We start from the raw sequence: 24,592 nt of genomic DNA on the forward strand, positions 1-24,592 counted from the left end.
TCTTTCCTAGGAGTGCTTTGTGTCTTTACTTTGGATGATTTAATCTTCGGAGTTTTGCCAAGCATTAATCCGTTATCGTGCAAGGAACGATTCTGTGTGGTGGGACACCAGCAACACAGGGAAGAATGGTCGATGTGACAACAGCGACTCGATTTAACCAAATATCCCCATCATTTGGGATGGAGCTGCTGCCTGGGAGCCTGCCCAGGTCTGAGGGCTGGTACCAACCACCTGGAGAGGTCGATGCCGCAACCGGCAGCAATGCCTGCGGCCCTACAGCCGCATCCCCCCCAGTGCCCAGCTGGAAGTAAATAACAACACAGCCTGTTAGCATTAGCAATTTTTTATTTTCCTTTTTTGTTGCATAGGAAATGCAGTACTTGCTTCCAGTAATTGTATTGTAATGTGAGAAGGTGGTAGCACTAATGGTTGAATACAAGAGTTAAACTAATCCACACCAGCTCAAAAAACCTGCGGAGACTTAGTTGAATAAGAATGGATGCCCACAGTGATTCTCAACCAATTACAATTTTTTTCACAGAACACAGTAAAACTAAAATGGTAACTATGAGAGTCAATACAAGTATACTAGAGGCACGAGGGGCCTGACTCATAAAAAAAATGAACACGACATGGTATTAACACGGGTGTCAAGTGAATTTGCAGCAGATCTTTCACACGGCCGGTGGAAATTTTAGCGCCCCAAATCTCAAACCGCCGCTGAGGGACTGGGCTGGGCTGATCCCAGGCAGCAGGGCAGGGCTAGGGCAGAGCTCAACTGAGCGGAGAACCCGCACAGACAGCCAAAATGGAGATTTCTCCTTGATTGTATTTCAAAAGGATTTCGTGGCCCTTTCCCCAAGGCAGCAGGGACGCCGGCAACAAGGACAAGAATCGTCGGCACTCTCTCCCTACCATGCTCCGTCTAGAAACTCATCTTCTTTTGTTTTTTCCCCCTCATATTAATTTGTGGATGCAGATAAAAGGGGAGGGGGATTTCACCCAACACAATTGTTTTTGTTCATGCTCGAGCATAGAAGATTAACTAAGTGGAAAATAGTCTTCCCTAAAAAAAGGCGTACAAAGTACAAAAGTTCACATTGTGGACTAGCGCTCGCCTCGATGGAGGGTTTCTCTAGAGCTCAGAGGTAGCGATCGAGCGTATTTTGTTCTGGTACGGGACAAGATCTCTTTTGTAATCAAGTCTCCTCGTACTGCCGTATCCCGAGCCCCCAGCACCAGCCGGAGCGCGGCACGGAGCCGTCCTCTCCCATGTCCCCTTTCCTCCTGCCAGCTGCACCTCTGGCGTTCGGAGCATGGTCCTGTGCTGCCTCACCGCCTCCACAACCCCTTCCCATCCATTCCTGGTCTCCATGGGGTTTGGGGAGGCGGAGAGGGGAACGTGAGGGAGAGGAGAGCCATCTGGCATACGTGCCAAGGTGAAACCTGTCCTCAATTTGGAGGAGAAAAACCCACCAGCCTCCCCGTGTTAATAGCAAAGGAACTTTTATGAATCGGGCCCAAAGTTTGTACAGAGTTTGAAGAAAAATATTGCAACTGTGCATGAAACTAAACAACCACATGAGGTTTTTTTTTTCTTTTTTTCTTTTTTTTTTTTTTTAAAGGGTTTTTTTCTTTCTATATGAGGAAGTCTGGTGTGAAGAAGGGTCAAGCATGGGTACCTGGTTCACCGCTGCCCATTAAGAAATCTCTCGCAACATGAGCTCGGTCTCATTTGTGGGTTTAAAGGACTGTCCTTTCAATTTGAACTGTTCTTCAGAGCAAGCTCTCTGAATTCTTAGGGTAGCTTTTCGAGACGAAAATCTTACCAGGCACGGATTTCTGGTCTCAAACACCATGTCCTGCCCTCTAGGGAAAAAAAAAAAAAAAAAGAAAAGGAAAAAAAAAGAAAAAAAAGAAAAAAAACCCAAAACACAAGTAATACTGAATTTAAGTAAATGTATACCTCCAAAATACTGAAAACACCCCAAATCAATAAAGACAGAATTTGCGTTCTCAGTGAAATATCTTTAAACCTATCTGACAAGAACCAAGTCAGAAAAAAAGACTAACATAACTTTGAGTAATATTCATACAGCTACTAAGCATTATGGAATAGCATGCATTAATATTGTACGGTTATTTTACATCACCTATATCAGAAGGTTCTGACAGACAGCGAAGGCTACCGGTGTAGAAAAATCTTACTTCAGAAGAGCAATATAATACAGATTTCACAGGCACTACATTTTAATATATCAGGTATTATGCTGGTTTTCTTATAATTCTTTCTGTCCTAAAGCTGGCATTATAACAATGACCGAAAAGGCAAGGATCGAAGTAAACGGAAAGTAGATACCAAAGTTGATATATTCTTTTCTTTTTTTTTTTTTCAGATAGATTAGTGCATAGTTTTCATGCAGATAAACACTGCTATGCATTTACATTGTTGGAAAGCAGAGTGAATTGAGCCCAAGTTGTCACATTTTTGTAAATCATTTTGCCAGCCTGTAATAGCACCATGTAATGGATTTGCATTAAACATTAAATTGATTTCAGAATTGGTGACACAGTATTCACTACAGTTAAGTGCTATGGAATAGCTTCAATGTTACCTGCTATATATCAAAGCAATTTTCATCCCACTGCTTTTTTATTGGAAAAAATAAAAGGAAAATGTACTCGATACTAATTAGACTATTGCGCAGCCTTGGACTTGATGATGGCATAGCTGGGTTTACTGTCAAACAGTAATACATGCATTGACTTCAAGACAAAATTGGCATTTTAAGCTTGATTTAATGAAAATCCTGCCTAGCAGGCAGTGTTAACTTCACAAGACCTGCCTCCGACAGACCTCATGAGGTTGATTTTGTTATTTATTTATTGTTTAGGTGCCATTGAAGCTCTCCTTACATTGTCATGCCGGTTATGGTTTTAATTTTGTTCGATGGAGGCCTTCTACCAGTAAAAAAAAAGAAAAAAAAAGATATTTCCAGAGACACAATGCAAAGTACAATATTAACTGACATTCTTAAAAAAAAAAATAATTCACCACAAGGAAAAAAAAACTGTTTTAGGCTATGTATCTGGGTTTTTTTGTATTTTTGTACAGTAAATATTTTATAACACTGTTACTACAAAGCTGCAAATATACGGAACAAAGAGAACTAGAAAAAGAAAAAAAAAATGTTAGAGGGATTTTGCATATTCCTGTGGGCTGACTGAATACTGTGGAGTTGAGAAAACTTGGTGTTTCTTTTCCCCTTCGACCTTAAGGGGAGGGGGAACAAGCAACAGAGACAAAGTGTACCATGGCTGCCTAAACTTGAAGCCCGAAAGTTTTTATTATAAAGGAAGAAGAATAAATAATAATGGCATTGCTGGGGTGTGCGGCATGAGAAAAGCAAGTGCCCTTGCTCAAAAACAAAAAAAAAAAAGAGGGAAAAACAAAGGAATTAACTTGAGTAAAAGTCAATTCGCGCTAAGCCATCCCTAGGGCTTTAAATTTGGATGGGCGGGGGGGGGGTACAGGTCAGAGTATTTGTGCGTCTGACGGTTCTGGAGAGGAGACGGGGAGGAAAAAAGTTGTTCTTGTGACTCAAAAAGAGCGGCCGGAGCGGGAGCGGAGCTGTGACCCTTCAGGGGGCTCCAGCCGCCGGCCCCGCTCCCTCTCGCACCCCCACGGGATGGAGGGATGGATGGATGGATGGTGGATGAATGCTCCATCCCTCCTGCCCCATCCCTGCTTGCCTCCCCACTCCTCGGAGGACTAAAACACTGTTTGTTCTCTACACCTGCACAGAACGGAACTGCCGCGTTTCCTGCGTGAGAGGAAGGTGAACGCAAACTGAATTTAGTGTGTAATACTTTACAACCCCTGTTGGTTAACACCCTTGACCTCCTACCTAATGTTTTAAAGCCTTTAAAACATTTTTTTCCTCGCAATTCTGCTCAGAGTTCCCTAACTTTAGCGTCATCAAACTTAATATGACAAAAATACCTTCAAAAATACAGCATACCTGTAATGTCCATTTACAATGGTTCTTCAGTAGCCTATACTTCTCAAGCATAGGAATATGCTATACCATTGAGAGAAGAAAAATAACTGTATTTAAATACATACAAAAAAAGGAAACAGGAAAGTTTTTAACTTAAATCCAGTTCCCAAAGGAAAAAAAAAAAAAAGCAATTCTATGAACGCTGCCTTTATAACGAACAATCAGAAATTCCACTAAGCTAATTTGACAGAAATTTTTCCTCATTTAAACAACATTACAAAAGTCCTGCATTATAAAATAGGGTAGAATAAATCAGTGTAATCAATAAAACTATACAACATACAAATTACATATCTTCTGAGTGGGCAGTTTAATTCTCTCTCTTTGCAGCCATGACTACAACATGCTCACTAAAAACAACTAACTGCCCAAACTATTGCTTAGTTTGTTTTGTTTAAAAAAGGGTGCAATTTTATTGTATATACAACCAATTTACTGGTAATACCTTGTCTCATAGCAAGGTTCTGACAAAATGTTTGTCTAGGCTTTTTTCCCTTCACTGTGAAGCACTGAAAGCTGCTATTTTTTTTTTTTTAGTGCACATATGTCTTAATAAAGTAATGCCCAGCTAAGTGCTATAGGGAAGGCAAAGGATGCTGGCTAGAGGATGTGATACCATATACTAACAATCACACAATACAATAGAGCAAAATGACTACTCAACCACTTATCAGACACATATGAAAATCCAAAACATTTTATTTTTTCCTTAAATAGAGAATAACCAGTAAACAATTTTCAGAACTTGGAAGTTTAAAAACGTGCATATAAAAATGGGCATTATATACTTTTATTGAATGTGGATTGATTGCAGTCTGCTAATAAAAATGGGTGTGGGATCTGAAGAAAAAGGAAGTTTTTTTTTTTAAGGCTTGCTTGTGAAAGGAACAGTTGTAAAACAAAAATTGCTTGAAGCAGGGTTCAGCTTAGTGCTTCACAGTTTGACTGCTTCTCTAAGAAGAGCCCTTCCTGCATGTGCATTCAAAAATCACAAAAGTACAAAGACAAACACCTAAAACACACTGCGTCAAGTGCAGCACCAACTTTGGTCAAATAAAAAAAAATTAAAAGAAAAATTAATAATTGCTAAGCTTTTCTACATGATATAAGCAGGTATTGCATATTTTCATATATCTGGGAGAAAACAAAACAAAAAAGGAAGACTCCAAATAAAAGGTAAAATGCAGCAACATCCAAAAATACTGATAATCTAGCATCTACAGATCTCAGAATAGCACTGCCACTGACCATACAGGACAATAAACACTACTCCTATCTGCGGAACAACTAACATCCTATTTAATTCTAGATGTTGGAACTGACAATGGCTGACATAAAAGTCACATTTACAAAAAGTGTCTCCAAATGCTTGACTAGGGAAAAACCCCTTTCAATATAGGAACATGTGCAACAATTCCACAAATAATCGCTATCCAGGGCAAGGCACATTGATATGGAATTTTTTTTTTTTTTGTTTCGTGCAAATTAAGAAAACAAAACAAAACATTGTTTCAGGGAAAAGATGAGGAGCAAAGTGTCTTCCCAAGAATTTCAGTTACTTGATTGTATAGGACAGTAGTAGAAACCCTTCTGAAGGGTTGAACAAACATAGTTTAAAGGCAAGTGCCTGGAATAGGGATTACAATATTGTGTCTTAATGCACTCTACTTTACCCTACATTAACTATATAAAAATTAGTTACTAACACTAGAACATGCAGAGACTTTCTCTGATTAGCTGGACTCGCCAACCAGAACGTATATATATGTATAGTATAGGAAACCTTCTTAAAGTTGCATGTGAAGCAAAGGGGTGCTCCGCTGTCTGATAGAAAAAATCACTTGCACTCTTTTTTTTTTCTTTTTTTTTCCTTTTTTTTGTACATAAGATACAGGACGTTTGGGGTCCAAACTTCTTTTTTTTTTTTTTTTTTTTTTTTTTTTTTTTTAGATTTTTTTATTTGTCTGTTTTTTTTCTTCTTCAGCAAGTGCCCTTGCTTTGAACTGGCATAAGTTGTAAGATCAGCATCATTCGTTTCTGTATTGTTTTCTTTGCAGTCCAGAAAATGTACCAGTTCAGGGACACAAAGGTGTTTTACTTTCTGGACCGTTTTCTCTTATTCCCAAGGTGTTTGAGAACTGATAAACCCTATATTGCCGGAAACACGTAAAATTTGTCAGAATTGGCATAATCCATTATAGTGACTTTTAGCTTATAAAATTAACAGATATTATGATTTCATTTTAGTTATGTGCTTTGATAACAGAAAATGATTAATTAGCATTTAATGTAGTTAACATATTGTGGTAAAAGCACCATTAGATTTGTTTTTTTTTTTTTTAATTTTCCTTCAGTTTTAAAGGGATACAAGTTCAACAATAAAAAACATAAAAAGCAAAAATAGCTCCCCTTTTTCTTGCAAGGCTGTTTTTTACCCCAATAATTTAGAGTCCTGGGGTGGAAGGACTTGGAAAACAAAAATAGAATTTTCAACAATCTCTATCTTACAAAGATATTTAGCTATCCAATGAAATTGCACTTTACTCAATTCAAAATTCGATTGTTTTGATTGATTCCTGTCAGTTTCTGTCAAAACAGACCAACTTCCCCATTTCTGCGTGAATTTTTGTGTAATTGTTGAAAATTGTTGAAAAATGTTTTCTTTTTAAATGTAAGTGCAGCATTTCAAACTTTTTTCTTTTTTTTCTTTTTTTTTTTTTTAGTGAATAGTAGTAGTTCGATGTTTTAAATCGCTCTGCAATCGAGTGGAAAAAAATTGTTGACAATGCTCTTATGGTTCATGTTACGTTTCTAAGTGCCGACTGTAAAAAAAAAAAAAAAGAAAAAAAAACCCCAACAACAACAACAACAACAAAAAAAAAACCTGCATTTTTTTTTTCCCGATATGTTACAGAAAAACATGCTCTATGTCTGTCCGGTAAGTTATATATTGCAGAATTCAGCTACTACAAAAGTTATAGTTTAAGTGTGTTTCATGATTTCTCAAGAAGTCTCACACCTGTATGGGAAAATCCGATGAGGATACTGTAAAACAGTTAGGCTCCATATGGAAAGTGTGTTACAACAGCGAGTTGGTAAGCAGCAGCAGAGGCTAGTTCTACTCAGTGTCACCTAACGCTTACACTACCAATGAAACACTTCAAAAGTTATGAAGCCCAACCATTTCCAGCACCATATGAGAAATTACAACAGTCCTAAAGTTGTCTAAAAAAAAAAAAAGAAAAATAAAATAAAATCTCGAGAAAGTTACGGCCTTTGCCATTCAACCATAACGTTTGCCATTTCCATGTACTAGTTTGCTGTCGGTGTCTGCTCGCCTCCCCTTCCGCCGATGTGAAGTCGCTGCGCTGCGTTGCTGCTGCTTCCATGTTACAGAGGTGGGAAGGGGTCTGGTGGTCTGTCCGGTGGGTGGTGGGAAGCGGAGACTTTTATCCCAGGTACCAGGACTGCAAAAGGAGAAAGGAGAAGCGTCAGCCCTGCCGCCCGCTCTCGCTGCTTCCCCAAGGGCTCCGGGCATTGCCGCCAACCTCCTCCGCCAAGAGGGGGGCTAATTGAGACCGTGACGAATTGACCTAATTACAAAGCTTAATTAAAAATACTGTACAAATCAATATATTTTTTTTTCTCGCCGACAGTTGCTGGACATAGCTACAGATGAACGCGGGGGTCATGTCACGTTACAAGTTATCAATCTTTTTAATAGATGATGGCTTGAAGATCCCTCCAGTTCACTTTTGTCTAATCCCCTGAAAAGGCGATACACATTCGCCTCTCTGTGCCATTTATCACCCTGCAGTCGGGGTTTTCTTAGGTATTTAGGCATGTGCCAGCATAAGCATCTGTTGCTTTATACTGCCCTGCTTCAACTGTCTCGCTGGAACAGATGCACAGAAATTCAACAACAGGGCTGTTTTCTTAGGAGAAATGTGGATCGCTAGAGAAAAGCCAGGATAAAGCAAATCTGGGGGAAAGTGGATCAGCAAAAATGTCCCGTATCTCTGCCCATACTTGTGTTTCAAAACAAAACGTGGGCCTCAACTAATAGCCTGTCTTTGGGAAAATCTTTTTTTTTCTTTTTCCCAAAGGGAGGGAATTCCCTGGGAATTCAGCTCCGCAACAATACCGTCCTTAACCCAATGGCGCAGATGCACAGAAAACAATTTCGCTCCTCCATAGGAAAATAAACGCTGTTGGAAAGCTGGAGTGGGCTCTGCTGGAGCCAGGGCAGTGCCACCGCACCGGGGAGACCAGGCTTGGCCCCAGCGAGGTCAGCCCAACCTGATCCCGGGATGAATAAGAGCAGTGTTAGGCCCTGGGACTGTACGCGCGGGGGGATGCTACTTGGCAATGACATATTGCTGTGGGAATACACCAACAAGCAGCAACTATTTAGCCTGAAGTAAAGTAATACAACAAGAAAGACTCAGGTATTAAAGAGCTGTTGCTGATACCCCACGTTTTTGCTCGGGATCCTGTAATATATGAGGTGTGTACGTGTGCACGTACAAACCGATGACAAGTTTTACCAACTTTTTCCTTCGTTCCTTTTCGGCATCTGACGTGATTGATAGCACAATCAGCTCAGGGAGGATTTATGAACATTTACAGAAGACTCTGAGGCAAGTTTCATGTGGGACTTGGAGATTATGTGGTCTTGCCATGGAGGTAGGAACTGGTAAAATAAACAGCACGACTGGAGAAGTTGTCCTGCTTCCAATACACCTCATTAACTAACTCTTCCTCTGCTCGCCCTTCTGAATACAAACACACCGGTCCCATATCAGCTCCATCTATTGCCTACAGATTTTATATTTAGACTTACTCAGGCTGCAATTAAACGAAATAGTTCTCATATGTAAAGTTTATAAACAGAGGAAAGTTCTGGCAGGGTTCGTGAAGCAGAGCCAAGTCCCGTTCCCCTCCCTGACTGCGGGGCTAGACTGATTTTAGGTGGGTGTAGGGACATGGAGTGTGGGCTGTGCTGTGCTGGAGGCACCTCCGACCACCACCAGCTGCCAACTCCTCCAAACTTTGCAGGGTCGTCCCTCACACTTGTTGTTTGAGTGTGACAGTTTTTGGCCAGACTGGGAACTGTGGCAGTGCCCAGTATGGAGCAGAGGGGTTAAAGACCGAGAGGGCATGGAGTAGAAGGGTTGAGGATTAAGAGGAGGTGGAGTAGAGGGGTTAAAACTGAAGTGATGGAGTAGAGGGGTTACAGGCTGAGACGTGATGAAGTTAAGGGAGATTAAGACAGAGGGGATAGAGTAGAGGGGTTGAACATTGTGAGGGGATGGGGTAAAGGGGTTAAAGACTGTGAGGTGATGGAGTGGAGGGGTTGAACACTACGAGGTGATGGAGTGGAGAGGTTGAAAACTGCGAGGTGTTGCAATGGAAGGGTTAAAGACTGCGAGACGATGGAGTGGAGGAGTTGAACACAGCGAGGCGATGGTTCCCATCCCTAGCGCCGATGTCCGGCTGGCTCCACGGCCGCTGGCCCGGCACATGGCCCGCCGGGTGGCGGGAGCCGCTGCCCTCGCCACTCCTCCCTCGCTTCAAAAGCTGATTAAAAAGAAAAAAAAAAAAAGGGCAGAAGAAAAAAAAAAAAAGCTCAGAGGTTGCGGAGGTGGGGCTGCGCGGGGCCGGATCTGGCAGCGGTGGGGTCCTTTCGCCCGCCCGGACTCCGTCGCCCCCCCGCCCCTCGGTCCGTCTGTCCGTCCGCCCCGGCCGGTCCGTCGGTCCGTCCCCCGCCGCCCCGCGCTCCTTCACGCATCTCGCTATTCACCCCGCGCCTCGCAGACAAGGTTACCCCAGAGCGGCTCTGTAATCCTTCACTGAAATAGGCTTTATTGATTGCTCTGGTCTATTGTTCCCTTTTCAAGTCCCCCAAGTTCAAGTTCATCCCGGTGTTACATCATGTCTCGTTGCTAAGGGCAACCAGACAGCCCCAGACGTGACCGCCATCCGCAAGCGCGGCGCTGCGCCCTCCCACCGCCGCCAGCCGCGCTGACGTCGAGCCCCGCTCCCAACACACTGAACTATTTATTCTGCCTAATTTATGACCTCCACAGCAAGAGAGACCCCCACTCCAAAAACCAACACTGTTGTATATTTAATTAATCTGTCTTTCTCTGGCACTTGGGAAAGTTAGACAAAGGTCTAATTATTGTGTGTCGCTCCCCACACTTTTCTTTTTGGGGTGACTATTTGCATGGGAAAAGAAACAGCGAGGCTGGGTGCGAGTCCCCTCCCTCCAAAACACCTTTTTTTCCCCCCTGCCCTATTGACATTTCATGAAATACTTTAGCTGCTTAAGGGAATTAGAAAAAAAAAATCTGATGTGAATGTAACTCCTTCGGAGTTGGTATTCAGTAACACAAATCAACTCATGACATGTTTAAATTTAAATGCTAACCACACACTCTGCGAGTTACTTTAAAGGTTAGTTTTTAATCAATAGAAGTTGCTGACTCGGGAGTTTTGAGCGGCGCAGTGCAGCTCTGGGGCCTTTGTCTCGCGTTGGGCTTTCAAACTTTTTTTTTCTTGAGATGATTTTAGCAATGATTTGCAGACACAGAGTGCTATTGTGCTCCTGACTAGCAACATGTCAATAAAGGAGTAGAGTTACCATGCACTAGGGTGTCAATATGACTCCTGCAGTCACTGCTCGGCCTTAATACCAATGAAAAACTTAATTAACCCTTACAGGATCGACCCAAACCAAACTGCACGGGGAGTTTCAAAACTTCTGTGACGGGGCTCTGCATTGCCTTGACTGAAAAGCTGCTTTTACGGGACCCAAACTCCAAGTGCTTCACCAACAGCTGTGTCCCGCTTCGCCTGCTCCTGCAGCCCCACTTGGATGAGATGTTTTATGGGCTGAGGCAGCAGAACAGCAAGACAGAGAGCACATTTACCCAGCAGATCACACCAGCACCGCTCTCGGGACACTGGTTTAATTTAGAGCATCTTACAGCTGAAACGCACACACAGAATGATCCTCCTTTTTCTACTAATCATTTTAATATTAAGATCTCATATCCCCCTCAAGCCTTCTATACATGCCTAAGTCTTCCAGGATTAGGGCTGAAGAGCACCATTGTTCCTCTGAAGCACCTGTGAAACTTCTCTTCGAGGGAGAGGAGACCTCCGCGCCTCAAATAAAAACGTCTAGGAAGTGTATTAGGCACTAGGAGACCCAATAGTTTGGATCTGTCAACTTTTTCTTGGCATGATTAGGGGGCTTAGAGGAGGAAAAAAGAAGCCTGGATCCCTACGTTCAGATGGCTGAAGTGTTTTATGCCTTGCTTTAGAGCTCTGCTCAATGTCTAACCACCTTACCCACTTTATCCCTTCAGTTCTGTAACCTATCCAACTGCACCCACTCGGAGAATGACATATTGCCTTTCTTAATTTAAAATCTCCATTTAAATCATAGGCACTATCACAATATGGTCAGGATGATATTATCTCCATGCGTTTTCATAAAAGAGACGGTATTTTATTTCCCTTCTGTTTACTTTGCAGTACTCCCAGTGAGTTTAGTGCTAAATGAATCCACTGGAGCTAAAGGTCCCATTCAGTAAAATTACTGCCACACAGTTGTTGGTGCCGCTACAGGTCTGTATTGTCCTGACGAGCATCTCTCTGTCCTTCCCCAGTGCTCAAGGTGAAACATCAGAAAGAATTCTGCAGTCCGGTATGAGATCTTTGCTTCCCTTTCTCCAGTCAAATGAAGAAGTAATCTCATCAGGTTGAAAAGTGCTGACTAAGGATTTAATAAAGTGCCTGCAGATGTGTGTCATCTCTAAGGTATTCAACTCATGTAATGCAAAACAGTTCCACACTGAATGTGCTTATAAAATTCCATTTAACCATTGCAGAGCTCTGTTTTACTGTTCTCCGAGGAGTATTATCACACTTTTTTTTCCCCACCCTAATTTACAGCACCATGAAAGTTGAAACTCGGCGCTGCCAGTATCTGAGAACCCTCGCAGTAGTAAGGTTTTATGATCCATAAACAATATCTACTTGACTGAATCCTAAACAGGAAGTCTGAGATGGCAATTATGGTTCTTTGATAACACAATTCTATTTGTTTCTTATGCTCTTCTGGAGATAGCAGAGACACACAAAAATCCTCCAGCCACTTCTGACAATCAGTTCCTTTGTAGAGGAAGAACAGCAAAGAAACACTCCACGATTCAGGATATTTAACAGGAGAAAAGCTCAGAGTGCCTCATTGACTCTGGCAGCAGTTCCTGCCTGAGCAGGAGCCCAGGAACAGGCCCATTATTTATTAAAACCTCCTTAAACCAGCCTTCCTGCACGCCGTCCCTCACCCTGGCTCCTGGCCTCACGGCAAGCACTGCTCACGTGTTTCAAACCAGAAGGACAGTCAAACCCAAACTTGTTCAGTTTGCTTCTACCTGCACATCTCCTGCCCCAACAATGGGACCTTTCAGCTTGCACAGAAAGCCGGGGCTGTACACCCTCCCTATCTGTTTTTCGAATTAAGAAGTTAAACAAAAGTCCTCAAGGGCAAAGTTTAACACTGCGGAAGGAGGTTGTTAATGTGGAATCCAGAACTGGGTGTGACAGTTGGCTTATTTCTCTGGGCGATGTAGGTTATTTAAGGACATTCACACGTTTGAAACTCTGACAAACTCCACACGTAGGAACTTTGGCTTCCCCATACCCACTCAGGGCTCAGACCTGCTCTGTGCTAGCCATTTTCTTTAGATTTCAGCCCAGTTTGGCTGCCTGGAGGCTGGACGGGTCGGTGCCATCAGGACTTCAAACGTGGCTGCCACGGCGCTGTGGCCGTTGCTGCCCCGGGCACGGCTGTGTGTGCAGGAAGCTATTGCTGCACAGGCCCAGGCGGGAAAACCCACCTTTGATAAGAGCCTAAATAAAAAAAAAAACGTACAGCTTTAGAGCTTGCCGGCAAAGCGGCTGTTTGGGCAGCTGAGCTGAACCCGAGCCATGACCACCGGCACCCACGAGGATTCATTGTGGCTCATCAGTTCGGTTGGTTGGTTCGGGGATGACCCTTCAGTCACCTCAAGAACTTCAAGGCTCTCACAAACATTAACCCCGGGAAGGTGAATTGGAGTAACGAGTCCTTCTGGTTGTAAAGGTAAAATGGGGATGTGAACAGCTATGCAGCAAACTGGTCCTTTTGGCATCACCTTGTGAGAGGTCCCGGGAAGGCTCTTCCCCACGGTGCATCATGTGAAAGCAAGGGGCCAAAACTGGGGCTTTGATGCCACTTCAAAAGGGTTGCCAGGGTGAGGGAAGGCAGTGGCAATTCAGCTTCTGGTGGCTGGAGGGCTCCTGCAGATAAAGCAACTGCCTTTGGTTTACCCCACGTCTGAATTCATCCCGCTTTTCTAGTGCTTTCTCCAGAGTTTCTCCAGGCACGAAATTTGATCCTGCTGCATAGGAGCGAAAGGTGAATATTAAAAACAAGGTCACCTTTGTGCCTATGGAAGTTATTTTCTTAGAGCTGGGATTAATTATTTAGTAATTATATTTCCCAAAATGAAATACCAACAGGGATGTAAGTAGCATGTTGGTCATCCCCAAAGGGACATAAAACAGTGAGAGAATCTTCTGGTTGTCCAACATCCGCACCCAGGAGAGTCACACGCCCCACTATGAGCACATTTATACTGTCTTGAGGCAGATAAAACCCATCCCAGGAGGGACACTAGTCTCCAGGCGATGCATACAGTAGCTCTGCATCCCATAGTTTTTGCAGGAATGCCAGTTGTGGCAAACTGCATTAAATTATGTGCAATAATTTTGTAATATGGACTTTTGCCTGCTGACTATTAAAAATGTATAGTAGTCCAAACCACTTATCTCCTGGGACCAACAAACTCACTTCAGGCAAGATTTCTGCTTGGGTTCAAACCTCAAGTTGGGAACAGCTAGTGTTTTTAAATAAGTCACCCCAAACCCTCCCAAACCTATGAAAACACACTCATACAGTAACTCCTGCTGTTGTTCCAGACATCTGAATGTTCCAGTAAAGTGTCCCAGCTGGCCCCAGATGTTTCTTAAGTATAAAGCAATGCTCTGAGTGCTGGACCCCCTGCTGCCCTGACCTGGAGCTCAGCGGATTAAAGATTGACTGCGCTATGACATATTCGCATTTAGCCTGAATATAATACAGCAAAGACTTATCAATGGCAAATGTTTGAAATGTAACCCAGCCAGCAGAGTAGGCTGGCACACGGAATATAATGTATAAATAATGTATGGGAACTTAAGATCTAAATTAGATCTACAGGAAGAAAACTTTCCCCTTTCTCTGCCTCTAAAAGAAAGTTCTCTCACAATGAGGTCATTTTCCTGCCCGCCTTTCGGTTTGCAAAACTGCATTTAGGCAGAGGGTCTTCCCTTTTCTTTGGGGGACATTATAGTTTTCCTCCAGTTTTCTGAATAGTCAAATGACGAAGTTAATTTATTTGTTAGTAAATTGACTTTGAAATCTGCAAAATAACTTCTAAACTTTGCTTGGTCGGCTGAAAGCTGACTGCAGCCCCGCTAAACTGCAAACCTTGCTGTTTAAAAAAAGAAAAAAAAAAGATAGTGGTGTGAAAGAGAGAGAGGAAAAAGAAAGGGAGAAAGAGAGAGAAACAATCCCATTTTGGTTTTTGTTAGAGGACGGCATACTACATAGATCAGAGACTTTTCAAAAAATAAAAACCCCCACTGTACACAAAGCACAGGAAAATGTGAGGAAAAAAGGAAAAACCTAAAAGCAGCTTAGAATGTGTTAACTCTGCCATTCTGTCAGCTTAAAGAGTATTTTATGCTTGATCAACAGCTCTCTTTTATTATGCTTTTCTTTCATTCATTCAAGACATCAAAGACCAGAACCACCAGTGTACCTGATCTACCAGAAGAACTTGTAAGGGTGTTCTAAAGAAACGGGGGTATTGGGAGCCAGACACCCCTGCGGACAAGGCAGTTCAAAGAGAATATTTCAACAATGATTACATTTTGTAAATCTTTGTACGAAAGACAGCTTATTTCCTGCTTTTTTCATGAAAAATAGATTCTATCCATTAAAGTGAGCCCACAGTATGAAAGTTACTTGAGATCTGAGGTACAGCAAGCGGATTAAGTGGAGGGTGAGATGAAATCTTTGAGAGAGACGATGGCTTTCTCTGATATTTGTTGCTGCCACAAGGTTTTCTGACTGGGATGGAAGGGGTTTTTTTATTATTATTTATTTGTAGACTTGCTGGTGGCAGCAGAGCCCTTTGTAAAAGCAAAATAAACCAAAATTAGCCAGAAAGGAAAATCGCAACAAATAAAAAGGATCTAATAAAACAAATGGCTGCAAAAAACCTTTTGACATGTTTAAAAGAAAAACTATATATGTTTGCCCCGCTCTAAAACTCGCAGGCGAGCCATTTAAATCCTGCAGACAACTCCGGAGTGCAGCGCACAGACCCAAGCCAGCTGTTTACTTTTCCAAGCCCGTGGTGGTTTCTGAATTGATAAACTATATAACCTCACACACACAGAAGGGATTTTAGCTATGCCAGACCTCATTGCTCTGTCCCGTTCTCTTTATGTGCTGTCACAGAATAAAAATGATCCTAACACAAACCCTGAAATAAGATCCTACTCCAGAAAGGACATCTTTGTAGATATTTCCTGAGTTACTGCCAAAAGGGATTTTTTTCGCCCATTCATCCTTTCAAAATTTTGCTATAAACATAGCCAAAATTGTTCGGGAGTAATCAGAAATGACCAAAATATGACCCCCCCAGTCCAGTCCAGCTGCGGGGAGAGGGGAAGGAAGCTGCCCCATGCCTGCGGCTGGGACAGCAGCCACCTCTGCCACCACACCTGGGTGACACCCGCTGGCATCGGCACCTCGCTCCCCCCGATACAGACTTTTCCAAGAGAAGAAGAAAACAGCAGGATGCATGGAATCAAAGAGGCAAAACCAACTTTAAAACCTGCCTCATGGTTTACATGCACTATGGCGATGTAAAAGCAAATGTGCTGCAAGGGGGGTTGAGTTCTGCACTTTACGCCTCGTTTTTAGACAGCCCCGTATTTTCCTCTGCTGGAAGCGCAGTTAAATTTGCTCAAGAGCGGAGCAATTCCATGTTTCTTACACTAAATTTCACTCATTTCTTTCCTTTTAAGAAATAAAATGTGCATTGGGCCTTGGACCTGCTCTTAACTTCATGCCGGGAACTCCCGTGGAAACTGGGACACAATGCTGCGACGGGACTTTCCAGCATTTCGCTTGGATAAAAACAAACCCTTTGGCTCCCCAAACTACAGTGCCGTTGGACACGGCACAAAGCTGGTGGGTGCACGGGGACCCCCCAGCCCAGCTGGTGGGTGCATGGGGCTGGCAGCAGCCCCGCTCCCATCCCCTCACCGCCCGTCCCAGGCTCCGGCTGTGTGTTCGCAAGTTCAAGTTCAGGTTTAAGGGAAATAAACCGCTCCTCGGGAGCCTGCAGCCAGCCCTCATTTCCATGTGATCCCTCTGAACTTCGCCTGTGCCAGCGCGCCCTGTTTCCAGGGCCCGCCGAAGGAATGTTTTACAGTTAGAGCCCGCAGTGCTTTCTCAGGCATTTCAGACCCAGAGGCCCAAGTTTCAAGCTGCAGCATTAAAAGTTTCCACAGAGCTACTGCAGAGAGAGGGAGGGAGCCGGGGGGGAGGGAAATGAGGAGAACAATATCGTCTTAATTGTCTCTATATAGCTCCACAGTTAAAGTATTACTTTTTAAAGGGACATAATTTATTCTGGAGGCACGGTGTTATAACAACCAGTACATACTTTCACCGCGGCGTAACCCGCTCTATTCTTCGTTGTGCTTTCCGGTGGTGTAGCTTTTGCAGAACTCCTTGTTACCCTGTCCCTGATACTGTACTTACAGTTTTATTCAATTTAAGCCAGTCCCTGCAGTCCTCAGGCGAGCAAAACTCCCCTGTAGCCTCAGGAGTTCTGCCCGCACCAGGACTGCAAAAATAATCTCCCCTCAACCACCGTTTCCCCCCAAAAAGTTTCTTTACTTTTATTGCTTTAAACAATTGGGGAAAGTCATCCAAAGAAAATCAACCCCAGCCTGGGCCTCCCAGGCTCCGTTTGCAGTGAGACAGCCTGAGCACACACATGCACAGACACACACGTACACACACACTCAGGGGTTTGCCCTGGGACTCTCCTTCCCTGTCCCGTGCCCGCGGGGAGCAGTGGAGTGACGGGAGCTACGTGAGGGGCCCAGGGGCCAAGGGGTCCCAGTGGGATGGATTGCTCTGCCAACAAGCTGCTGCAGAGGCTCTGGCTCTTTGCTCTGCAGTTTGAAGTACAAAAGGTAGTTTTCAGACCTTTTTTTCCCCCATTTCTCCACTGAAGAGCAAGGAGCAGGGAAAGGCCACTTTAACCTTCAGAGGTTGAAGACTGCAATGGCCTTTTCCTGCCCTGGTCACCCAGCTCCTGTATCATCCCCGCACCGACAGTCCCGATAGAGCTGTACGGGACTCATCGGCCAATGCATCCCTGGCTGGGGGCTCCCTGTGGTGTAACGGGAGAAGACCCGTCATGGATCAAAAGGTAGTTCAGCTGCTATAACTACAAAAGGTAGTTCAGCTGCTTTTTTTGGCTGCCCTGAGAGTATTTTAGAGCATACAGAGGAAAGCAAGGGAGGGAATAGCTTGGACTGGAAGGGAGAGAGAGCACTCCCTCCGAAATCCCCCTCAAAGCCCCCAGTGCCAGGTCCCTGCCTGTGCTCTCTGTCTGTGGGTGAAGGAGAAAAATGAGCAGCCCTGTGGCTTCATGGGGAGAGCTAAGTGTGCACAGCCTTGACCAAAGCAGGGCAAAAACCAGTGGAAACGGGTTGGTGGGGGACTGGGAGGTGTAAGCAAGGAATTGGGCTGTGGGCAGCAGGAACAGCGGGGCTGGCAGGGTGCACTCCACGCAGAGGGACAGCTGGGAACCTCGGAATGGGGGGGCCAAGATAACAGCATGTTTTGAGAAGTGGGCAGAGAAAGGTTGAGTTTGGACACCGCAAAAAAGGAAGAGGAATTGGGCTTTTGGCAAGTCCTAGGTGTTGCTGGGCAAGGAGATCAAAACAGTCTCCAAATTAACATGGACAGAAATAGGGGCACTGAGGCAACTCTGGTGTTTTTGCCACATTGACCTTAAAATTAAAGAAGACAGCAAGCTGGAGGAATAATGACTCATTTCAGCAGGGAACTCCCCTCTCTAAAACTGCTCTTAAAAAAAGAAAGCCAAGAGGGAATTGAGCTGAACAAAAAACTCTCCTGAACATGGGGACTTTTGTCATCTGCATTTTTCTTGATGCTTTGCACCTTGATAGACTTCTCTAACAAAAATGGAAGCCATGGGCATCCATTATGGGATTTCTCTCGTGGCAATCCATGATGGGACTTCTGCCACACCGTAGGGAGCCCCTGTCCAGGGATGCAGCAGCCGACAAGTCCTGTACAGATCCATCAAAACCACTGGGATCAGGATGATACAGGAGCTGTGTGACTGGGGCAGGGAAAGACCACCCCAGGCTCCGGAGGTTGCCAGCTCTCCGGTGGAGAAATGGGAAAAGCCTTTTCGGCACATGATCCGCCTTTGGATGAGGAGGGACGTATTAGACATGGTTGGCTAAAGGGAGTTGGGTCTTGGCCTAGCTTGGAGTGATTTTCACACATACTGTGAGATGCCAATGAAAGTCCTGGTGGAGTGTAAAGTCATTAAATGAGATGAAATTAAACAATTTAGTTATTTCTGCTTCATCATATTTGTGCAGTATGGCAGGCAGAATGAATTACTACTAATGATCAAATTTAGTAATACTAATTAAACTATCTCAATTTAATTAATACTAACAGAGAAAACAGACAAAATTACTAATGTAAACCTTGAACTGAAAATCAAAAGGTGCCTCTTTGCTTTTGTGAGTCACTCAATGTGAGGCTTTTCCCTGAAAATAGCCTGTGTAGAAGTGGCTCTTTGTACTCCCTAAGCAAGCTGCTCCATTGTACGCAGAACTACAGCTCTCCCCCAGCTTTCCCCCCCCCCCCCCCTTTTTTTCCTAAATGTTACTACTTTTACTCCTCATGTTCCCAAAAAGCTTCCAGGAGAAGAATCTGAGGTCTGTTTAGAGTCACTCAACATCAACAGGACTGATAAAGCAGTTACCACTACTGGGACAAATTCTGCCCTTGTAACTATTGTCAAGAAGACAAGGAGTTTATAAAGAGCCTGTGGAGCCTCCCTTGCAGGGAAATAATGAAATCACAGAATGGTTTGGGTTGGAAGGGACCTTAAAGATCATCTATTTCTAAACCTCCTGGCATGGGCAGGGACACCTTCCACTAGACCAGGTTGCTCCAAGCCCTGTCCTACCTGGCCTGTGAATGAACCAGACAGGTCATAACCTGGCCTATACTTTCAGATTTACCCTTCAAGATCAGTAAATTGGGAAAGCCCCAAAATAAAATCCATCTCTAAGTCAAGGAAGATTGCTGAGAGTTAATACCTGTAGCCACAAAATAAAAACTCCAGAGATACACGATGATGCATTGCAAGCCCTCTCCATAAAGAAAATGTGAATTTTAACCTTTATCTTATTTGAAAAAGACTAGATTTACTCTACTGTGCATAGTTATAAGCAAAAGACAAGCATAATTAAACAAAAATATTATTGTATTTCTAAAACAAACTCTTGCCAATAACAAATCTTCCCTCTCCTCCTCTCATCAGCTTCAATGAATATACAGCCTGGGCCCATACCATAGATTCTCAGACATGATCTTTAACCCAGAAGACTACAAGAAAGTCCTTAAGAAAACCCCAACTAAACAGGGTATAGCCAAACAAGGAACATTGTGTCAAAGTGTTCTTGCAAAATCTCAAATCTCATTGTTTAGCATATGGAAGGATGAAAAAACCCAACCCTGCATGCAAATGTCATATCTAACTTTATCCCCTTTTTTAAAATTAAGAAGATACTTTTTCTGCTGTCATATTTAAAAAGATACATCAAAAGCATAAAATGATATCTAAAGTTGTATAAAGCTGCTCCAAAAAATGCAGAAATTCATAGAATGATAGAATGGTTTAGGTTGGAAGGGACCTTAAAGCTCATCTCATTCCAACCCCTGCCATGGGCAGGGACACCTTCCACTATCCCGGGTTGCTCCAAGTCCCGTCCAACTTGGCCTTGGACGCTTCCAGGGACGGGTCAGCCACAGCTTCTCTGGACAACCTGTGCCAGGGCCTCACCACCCTCACAGGGAAGAATTTATTCCTAAATTATTGTGTTCAGCCTCAGAGGTGACTGCAATCTATTGGTAGGGATTTTGGATACTCATATCTCATAATTAAAATTACATTTCATTGCCTTCTGCAGTGTCTTCAGCTGCATCTCTTCATGTGCAATAACCAGTGTTTGTATAGATGATCTAACAGTTGGGTCACACAAGTGAGAATATTATGATTATACTGTCAGTGCTGTTTTCAGAATTGAATATTAATAACCAAAATAACTAAAGGGAAGCCTACAAGATATGTTCATGTTTAGCCTTTTGACTTTTCTTAGGTTAAAAAAAATACATCCTGATTTTGAATTCAATTTTTCCAATTCTACCTCTGCTCAAGTAGAAAATGCTATCAAAACAAAAGCCTAAAACAAGATGACGTGTTTTGATGTTCTAAAGCCCAGTAAAATTTGAAAGCTACAACTTGACGTGCTGTTAGTAATCCTTACTAAGAACAGACACATTTGTTAAATTTAAAATATAAATTAATTTTAATAAAATTGAGGTAATTTTACTGTATTTCATTTGAAGCGCCAGTCCTTCCTCTCTGTGTTATTTACATTTCTCTAGGACAGTCCAGCACTAGGGAAGTGATGCTCAGTGTCTTGGGAACATGGAATCTGCTGCAAACTGGAGAGTCCTTCTCCATTAGGAAAAGGGTTCTCATCTTTTGGTCCCTTCTTATGGAATTCAGTATTAATTTCAGAGCAGGATAGTCTGTTTTGCAAAGTGTTCACCTCTGGAGCTTATTCATTCCTTGACCTCTGTGTTAATGCCATTAAGCAAAGGTGATTCTTACAAAAGACGTAGCTTAATGCCTATCCATTGGGAAGGATGTAAGGATTGTGGCCTTTAATTTTTGACCTTCATTGTAGATTGTGGTCCTAATCCTTTGATTGCAGAATTGTTAAAAAGTATATATGGCAGTTGGCAAAAATCTTAATGTTCCAGTAAATGCAAAAGCCATAAATTCAGCTGCTGACCTTTTCCATCCAGGTCACATGTGACACCTACTGGAGTTTGTCAGGCTGGGTGGAATTTATGGAGCTCATATAGGTATCAGCTGCGAAGGCTGAACTTTCATGAAATGTCTTTCAAAGGCACTTCCAAACCCCTTGTAAAAAGTCAGTATGGCTTTTTTTTTAAGGGTATACATCCTGCACACATTTTAAAAGGTCTCATCGTGCCATCTCTGCAAATCTTCAACACTTAGGAAACTTCTGCTCTCAAATGATTACTCTTTACAAAACAGAGAAATCAGGCCAGGCATGCAATTACTGTGATTACCGACTTCCACCAGCCCCTTTCCAAGCCTGGATCTCTGCTCACTCCTTTCTTTCTTGTGTGCATCCTCCTGCCCCTCTCTGAAATCGATGGTATCGATGGTGTATTGTCAGTCAGAGAAATGGGATTTGATAGAGCCCTAAAGCAGTTGCAAAAGAAGGGAAGGAATACAAAACCTACCCAGGTCCACACCATCAGAGTGAGATCAATGCTCTCAATAATACGTTTGCCGCCACGTAGCACCCTAACTGTCGCAATTAATAATGTAGAAGGAGCTGATTAACTTAAGTAAAGTGCTCTCCACTGTGTAAACACATAAAGATCTATAGGGCAAAGGAGGAAAGAACGAACAAAACGTCATTTTTATATTTTATGTGGACGCATTCTTGCTTTCTATTCTGCTCTTGTAACAATTACTGTACTAGCCACTCTGACAGAGTCAATAAATCGATCTGGGACCTGATGCAGCAGCAAGGCAGACTAATCCAATACAGCATTATCTGCCACGGAGGTTGGGCCAGGCCCACTGCGTCCAGAAAATCAGCCAAACCAACTAACAACCGTAAGAGGCACATAACTATAATCTTGCCTTAGACTTGTTCATTTGATTTGTATGTATGAGTGTATGTATGTGAACAAACGTGCAACTCTGTGGGAGGACAGTGCTCTGCCCATGCTGCATCCTCAAAGCCCTTCCAAAACTCCAGCTGGCCACAGGACCCTGTGGTTCAGTGGGGATCAGCACCAAAACTGGACTCTATGGTCCAGTGAGGATCAGCATCCACTCTTGTTAAATCATGTCATATTTAAAGACATGATGACTTTCTCCCTCATCACACCAAAGTCATGCTCCCCTCGACTGCACCCACCACAACTCGGCAAGACCTGCCGCCTGTCCAATTAAAAACAAATCTGGGAGTCCCCTTCCATGTACCCTGATCTGTGAACATAGGAAATATCACATTTTGTCAGCTTAAATGGTCACTTGGGCCTGGTATTATGTCTCTGACAGTGGTTGTGCTCCTCTTGGGAGGAAGCTGTGAGAATCCCTATGAAGGAGATGGACCAAAATGATTCGGCCTGAGGGGAAGCTTCTTCCCAGCCCCATGCAGTAAGTGGTAGGCCTTCAAAATCCATGTTAGTGGGGAATATGAGATGGAAAAAATAAAAATAAGTTTCCCGCTGAATGGAAAAAAGAAAACTGTTTTTTGGCAGAAGTTCTTCAAGGAGGAGAACACAGGCCATTGTTATTATGAAGACTTTTCAATGAAAACACAGAAAATCATTGCCTTTTAGAGTAATTGTTTAGCTAAAGAAAGGTTACACAGCTTGTAGAGAATTTAGTAAGAAATTAAATCTCTCCAGCTCATTCATCATATTTCTGCATTTGCCAGCTCTTCCCACCAGGCCCACACTTACTTCTTCCCTCTCTTCTCCCCCACTGTGGAATAAGTAATGGCCATAAAACCCACAGAAAGGGAGCCTTACTCACAGGCTTCCTGGTTATTGTGAGGAGGGGCAAAACTCAATAAGTTTAATTGCTTAGTTTGGGAAATTCGTCTATGTCAATTGTAAATAATTCTATACTAAATCTGTTAGAAATAGGATGGTGAGTATTAGTTTCCAAAAAAGAGCCTGAACTGTTCACCGGAGCCTGCAAAGAGGAGGAAGAAAAAGCCCAGGAACAAGGACCTCCCCCACTGAGGACTAACCCAGGCATTTTGGGACTGATATGGCTCCATCTCACTTTGAAGGTACAGCCACATGATGGTACTGGGAAGTTTTCTGTAAACCTTTATAGTGCAATATGTGCTTTCTTCTTGAAAAGGTGTGCTGTTCTCAGCTGCTTTTTAAGAACTGATCTGAGAGTGGAATTCCACAGTGTCCCTCTGTGTGAGAGCTCAATTAAATGGGCTCTGTGCCCCGAGATGAGCAGGAGGGAAGGGAAGGGGAGTGACCCTCGTTTCTGGTCACCTTTGTACCTGCTCTGTGTGGAGCACACTCTGGACTTTCATTAGCAATGGTGATCAGAGCAGCACATTAACACTCATACTGTGCTGGGGATGTGTGGCCACAGAACTGTTCTGTGATTGGGACACATCAAAAGCACCACGACCACATGTGGGCTCTTTGCTCCCAACGTGGTGGAACCATCTCAGTTTAAGCTCAGCAAAGGATTCAGTCCACATTTCCTTGACTAATTTCAACCAAAGAGAGGAGCAATTTAATATGGTCAAACAAAAAGCAGAGGCAGGATCTGAGATATTTCAGCCTCCCAGGGTCTGTGACCTTCTGATGCTTGACAGTCTGACAGTGCATTTTTTATCCACACTTTTAAGACTTATACTCCATTTTTAGAGCCATCTCCATGTCACCCTCAAGTTCAGGCCAGTATTACTACTTCCTGGGTGGAAGAGGAGAGACAGCACCAACATTCAGGTCATGTGTCAGTAGCTTGATGCCACTGGTTCAACAGCAAAACACATTTTGCACAGAGATCAAAACTTTCAGTGATCATAAGAGAGCTCAAGCCTCGAGGTGTCGGAGAAGAGTAGCCCTTACTTCTCTTTGCCAATATGGGAAAGTCCACAGATCCCTGCTGGTCTTGGAAGCAGAGTGATCCTTCTAACTTCAGGGCCTCTAGAAAGTAGCAGTCCCACATCCCAAAATGGTTGTTTTATATCTAATCTCAGCAAATTTCTCTTCTTTACCCAGTAGAGATTTCATTCCTGCATGGAAATGGTGTTCTGAACCTGCCACTACATTTGCTGGATGGGCTAAGAGAAGGAAAGATGCAGCCAAATCTCTGCTTGGAAGTGCTTTGCAGCTGAAGTTGGCCACATGCACTGGCCTAGGGAGGTTCCTGTATGGAATATGGAGTTCTCAGGGGGCTGATTCAAACAAATGT

The 24,592-nt window shown here is 43.3% G+C and overlaps 1 protein-coding gene across 16 annotated transcripts in view; it reads right to left on the bottom strand.

Moving 5' to 3' along the window:
• Window positions 1-327: 327 nt before the first annotated feature.
• The window catches only part of NFIA (nuclear factor I A), a 411,656-nt gene continuing 387,391 nt past the window's right edge, over window positions 328-24,592 (bottom strand). For all 16 annotated transcript variants that reach the window (XM_064665044.1, XM_064665045.1, XM_064665048.1 and 13 more), the window contains one exon: window positions 328-7,528. In XM_064665044.1, the coding sequence (XP_064521114.1) occupies window positions 7,452-7,528 (77 nt within the window). In that variant the 3' untranslated portion in view covers window positions 328-7,451. The remainder of the gene's footprint in view (window positions 7,529-24,592) is intronic.

The sequence above is a fragment of the Pseudopipra pipra genome, chromosome 9 (assembly GCF_036250125.1).
Source record: "Pseudopipra pipra isolate bDixPip1 chromosome 9, bDixPip1.hap1, whole genome shotgun sequence".
NCBI classification, from domain to species: domain Eukaryota; kingdom Metazoa; phylum Chordata; class Aves; order Passeriformes; family Pipridae; genus Pseudopipra; species Pseudopipra pipra.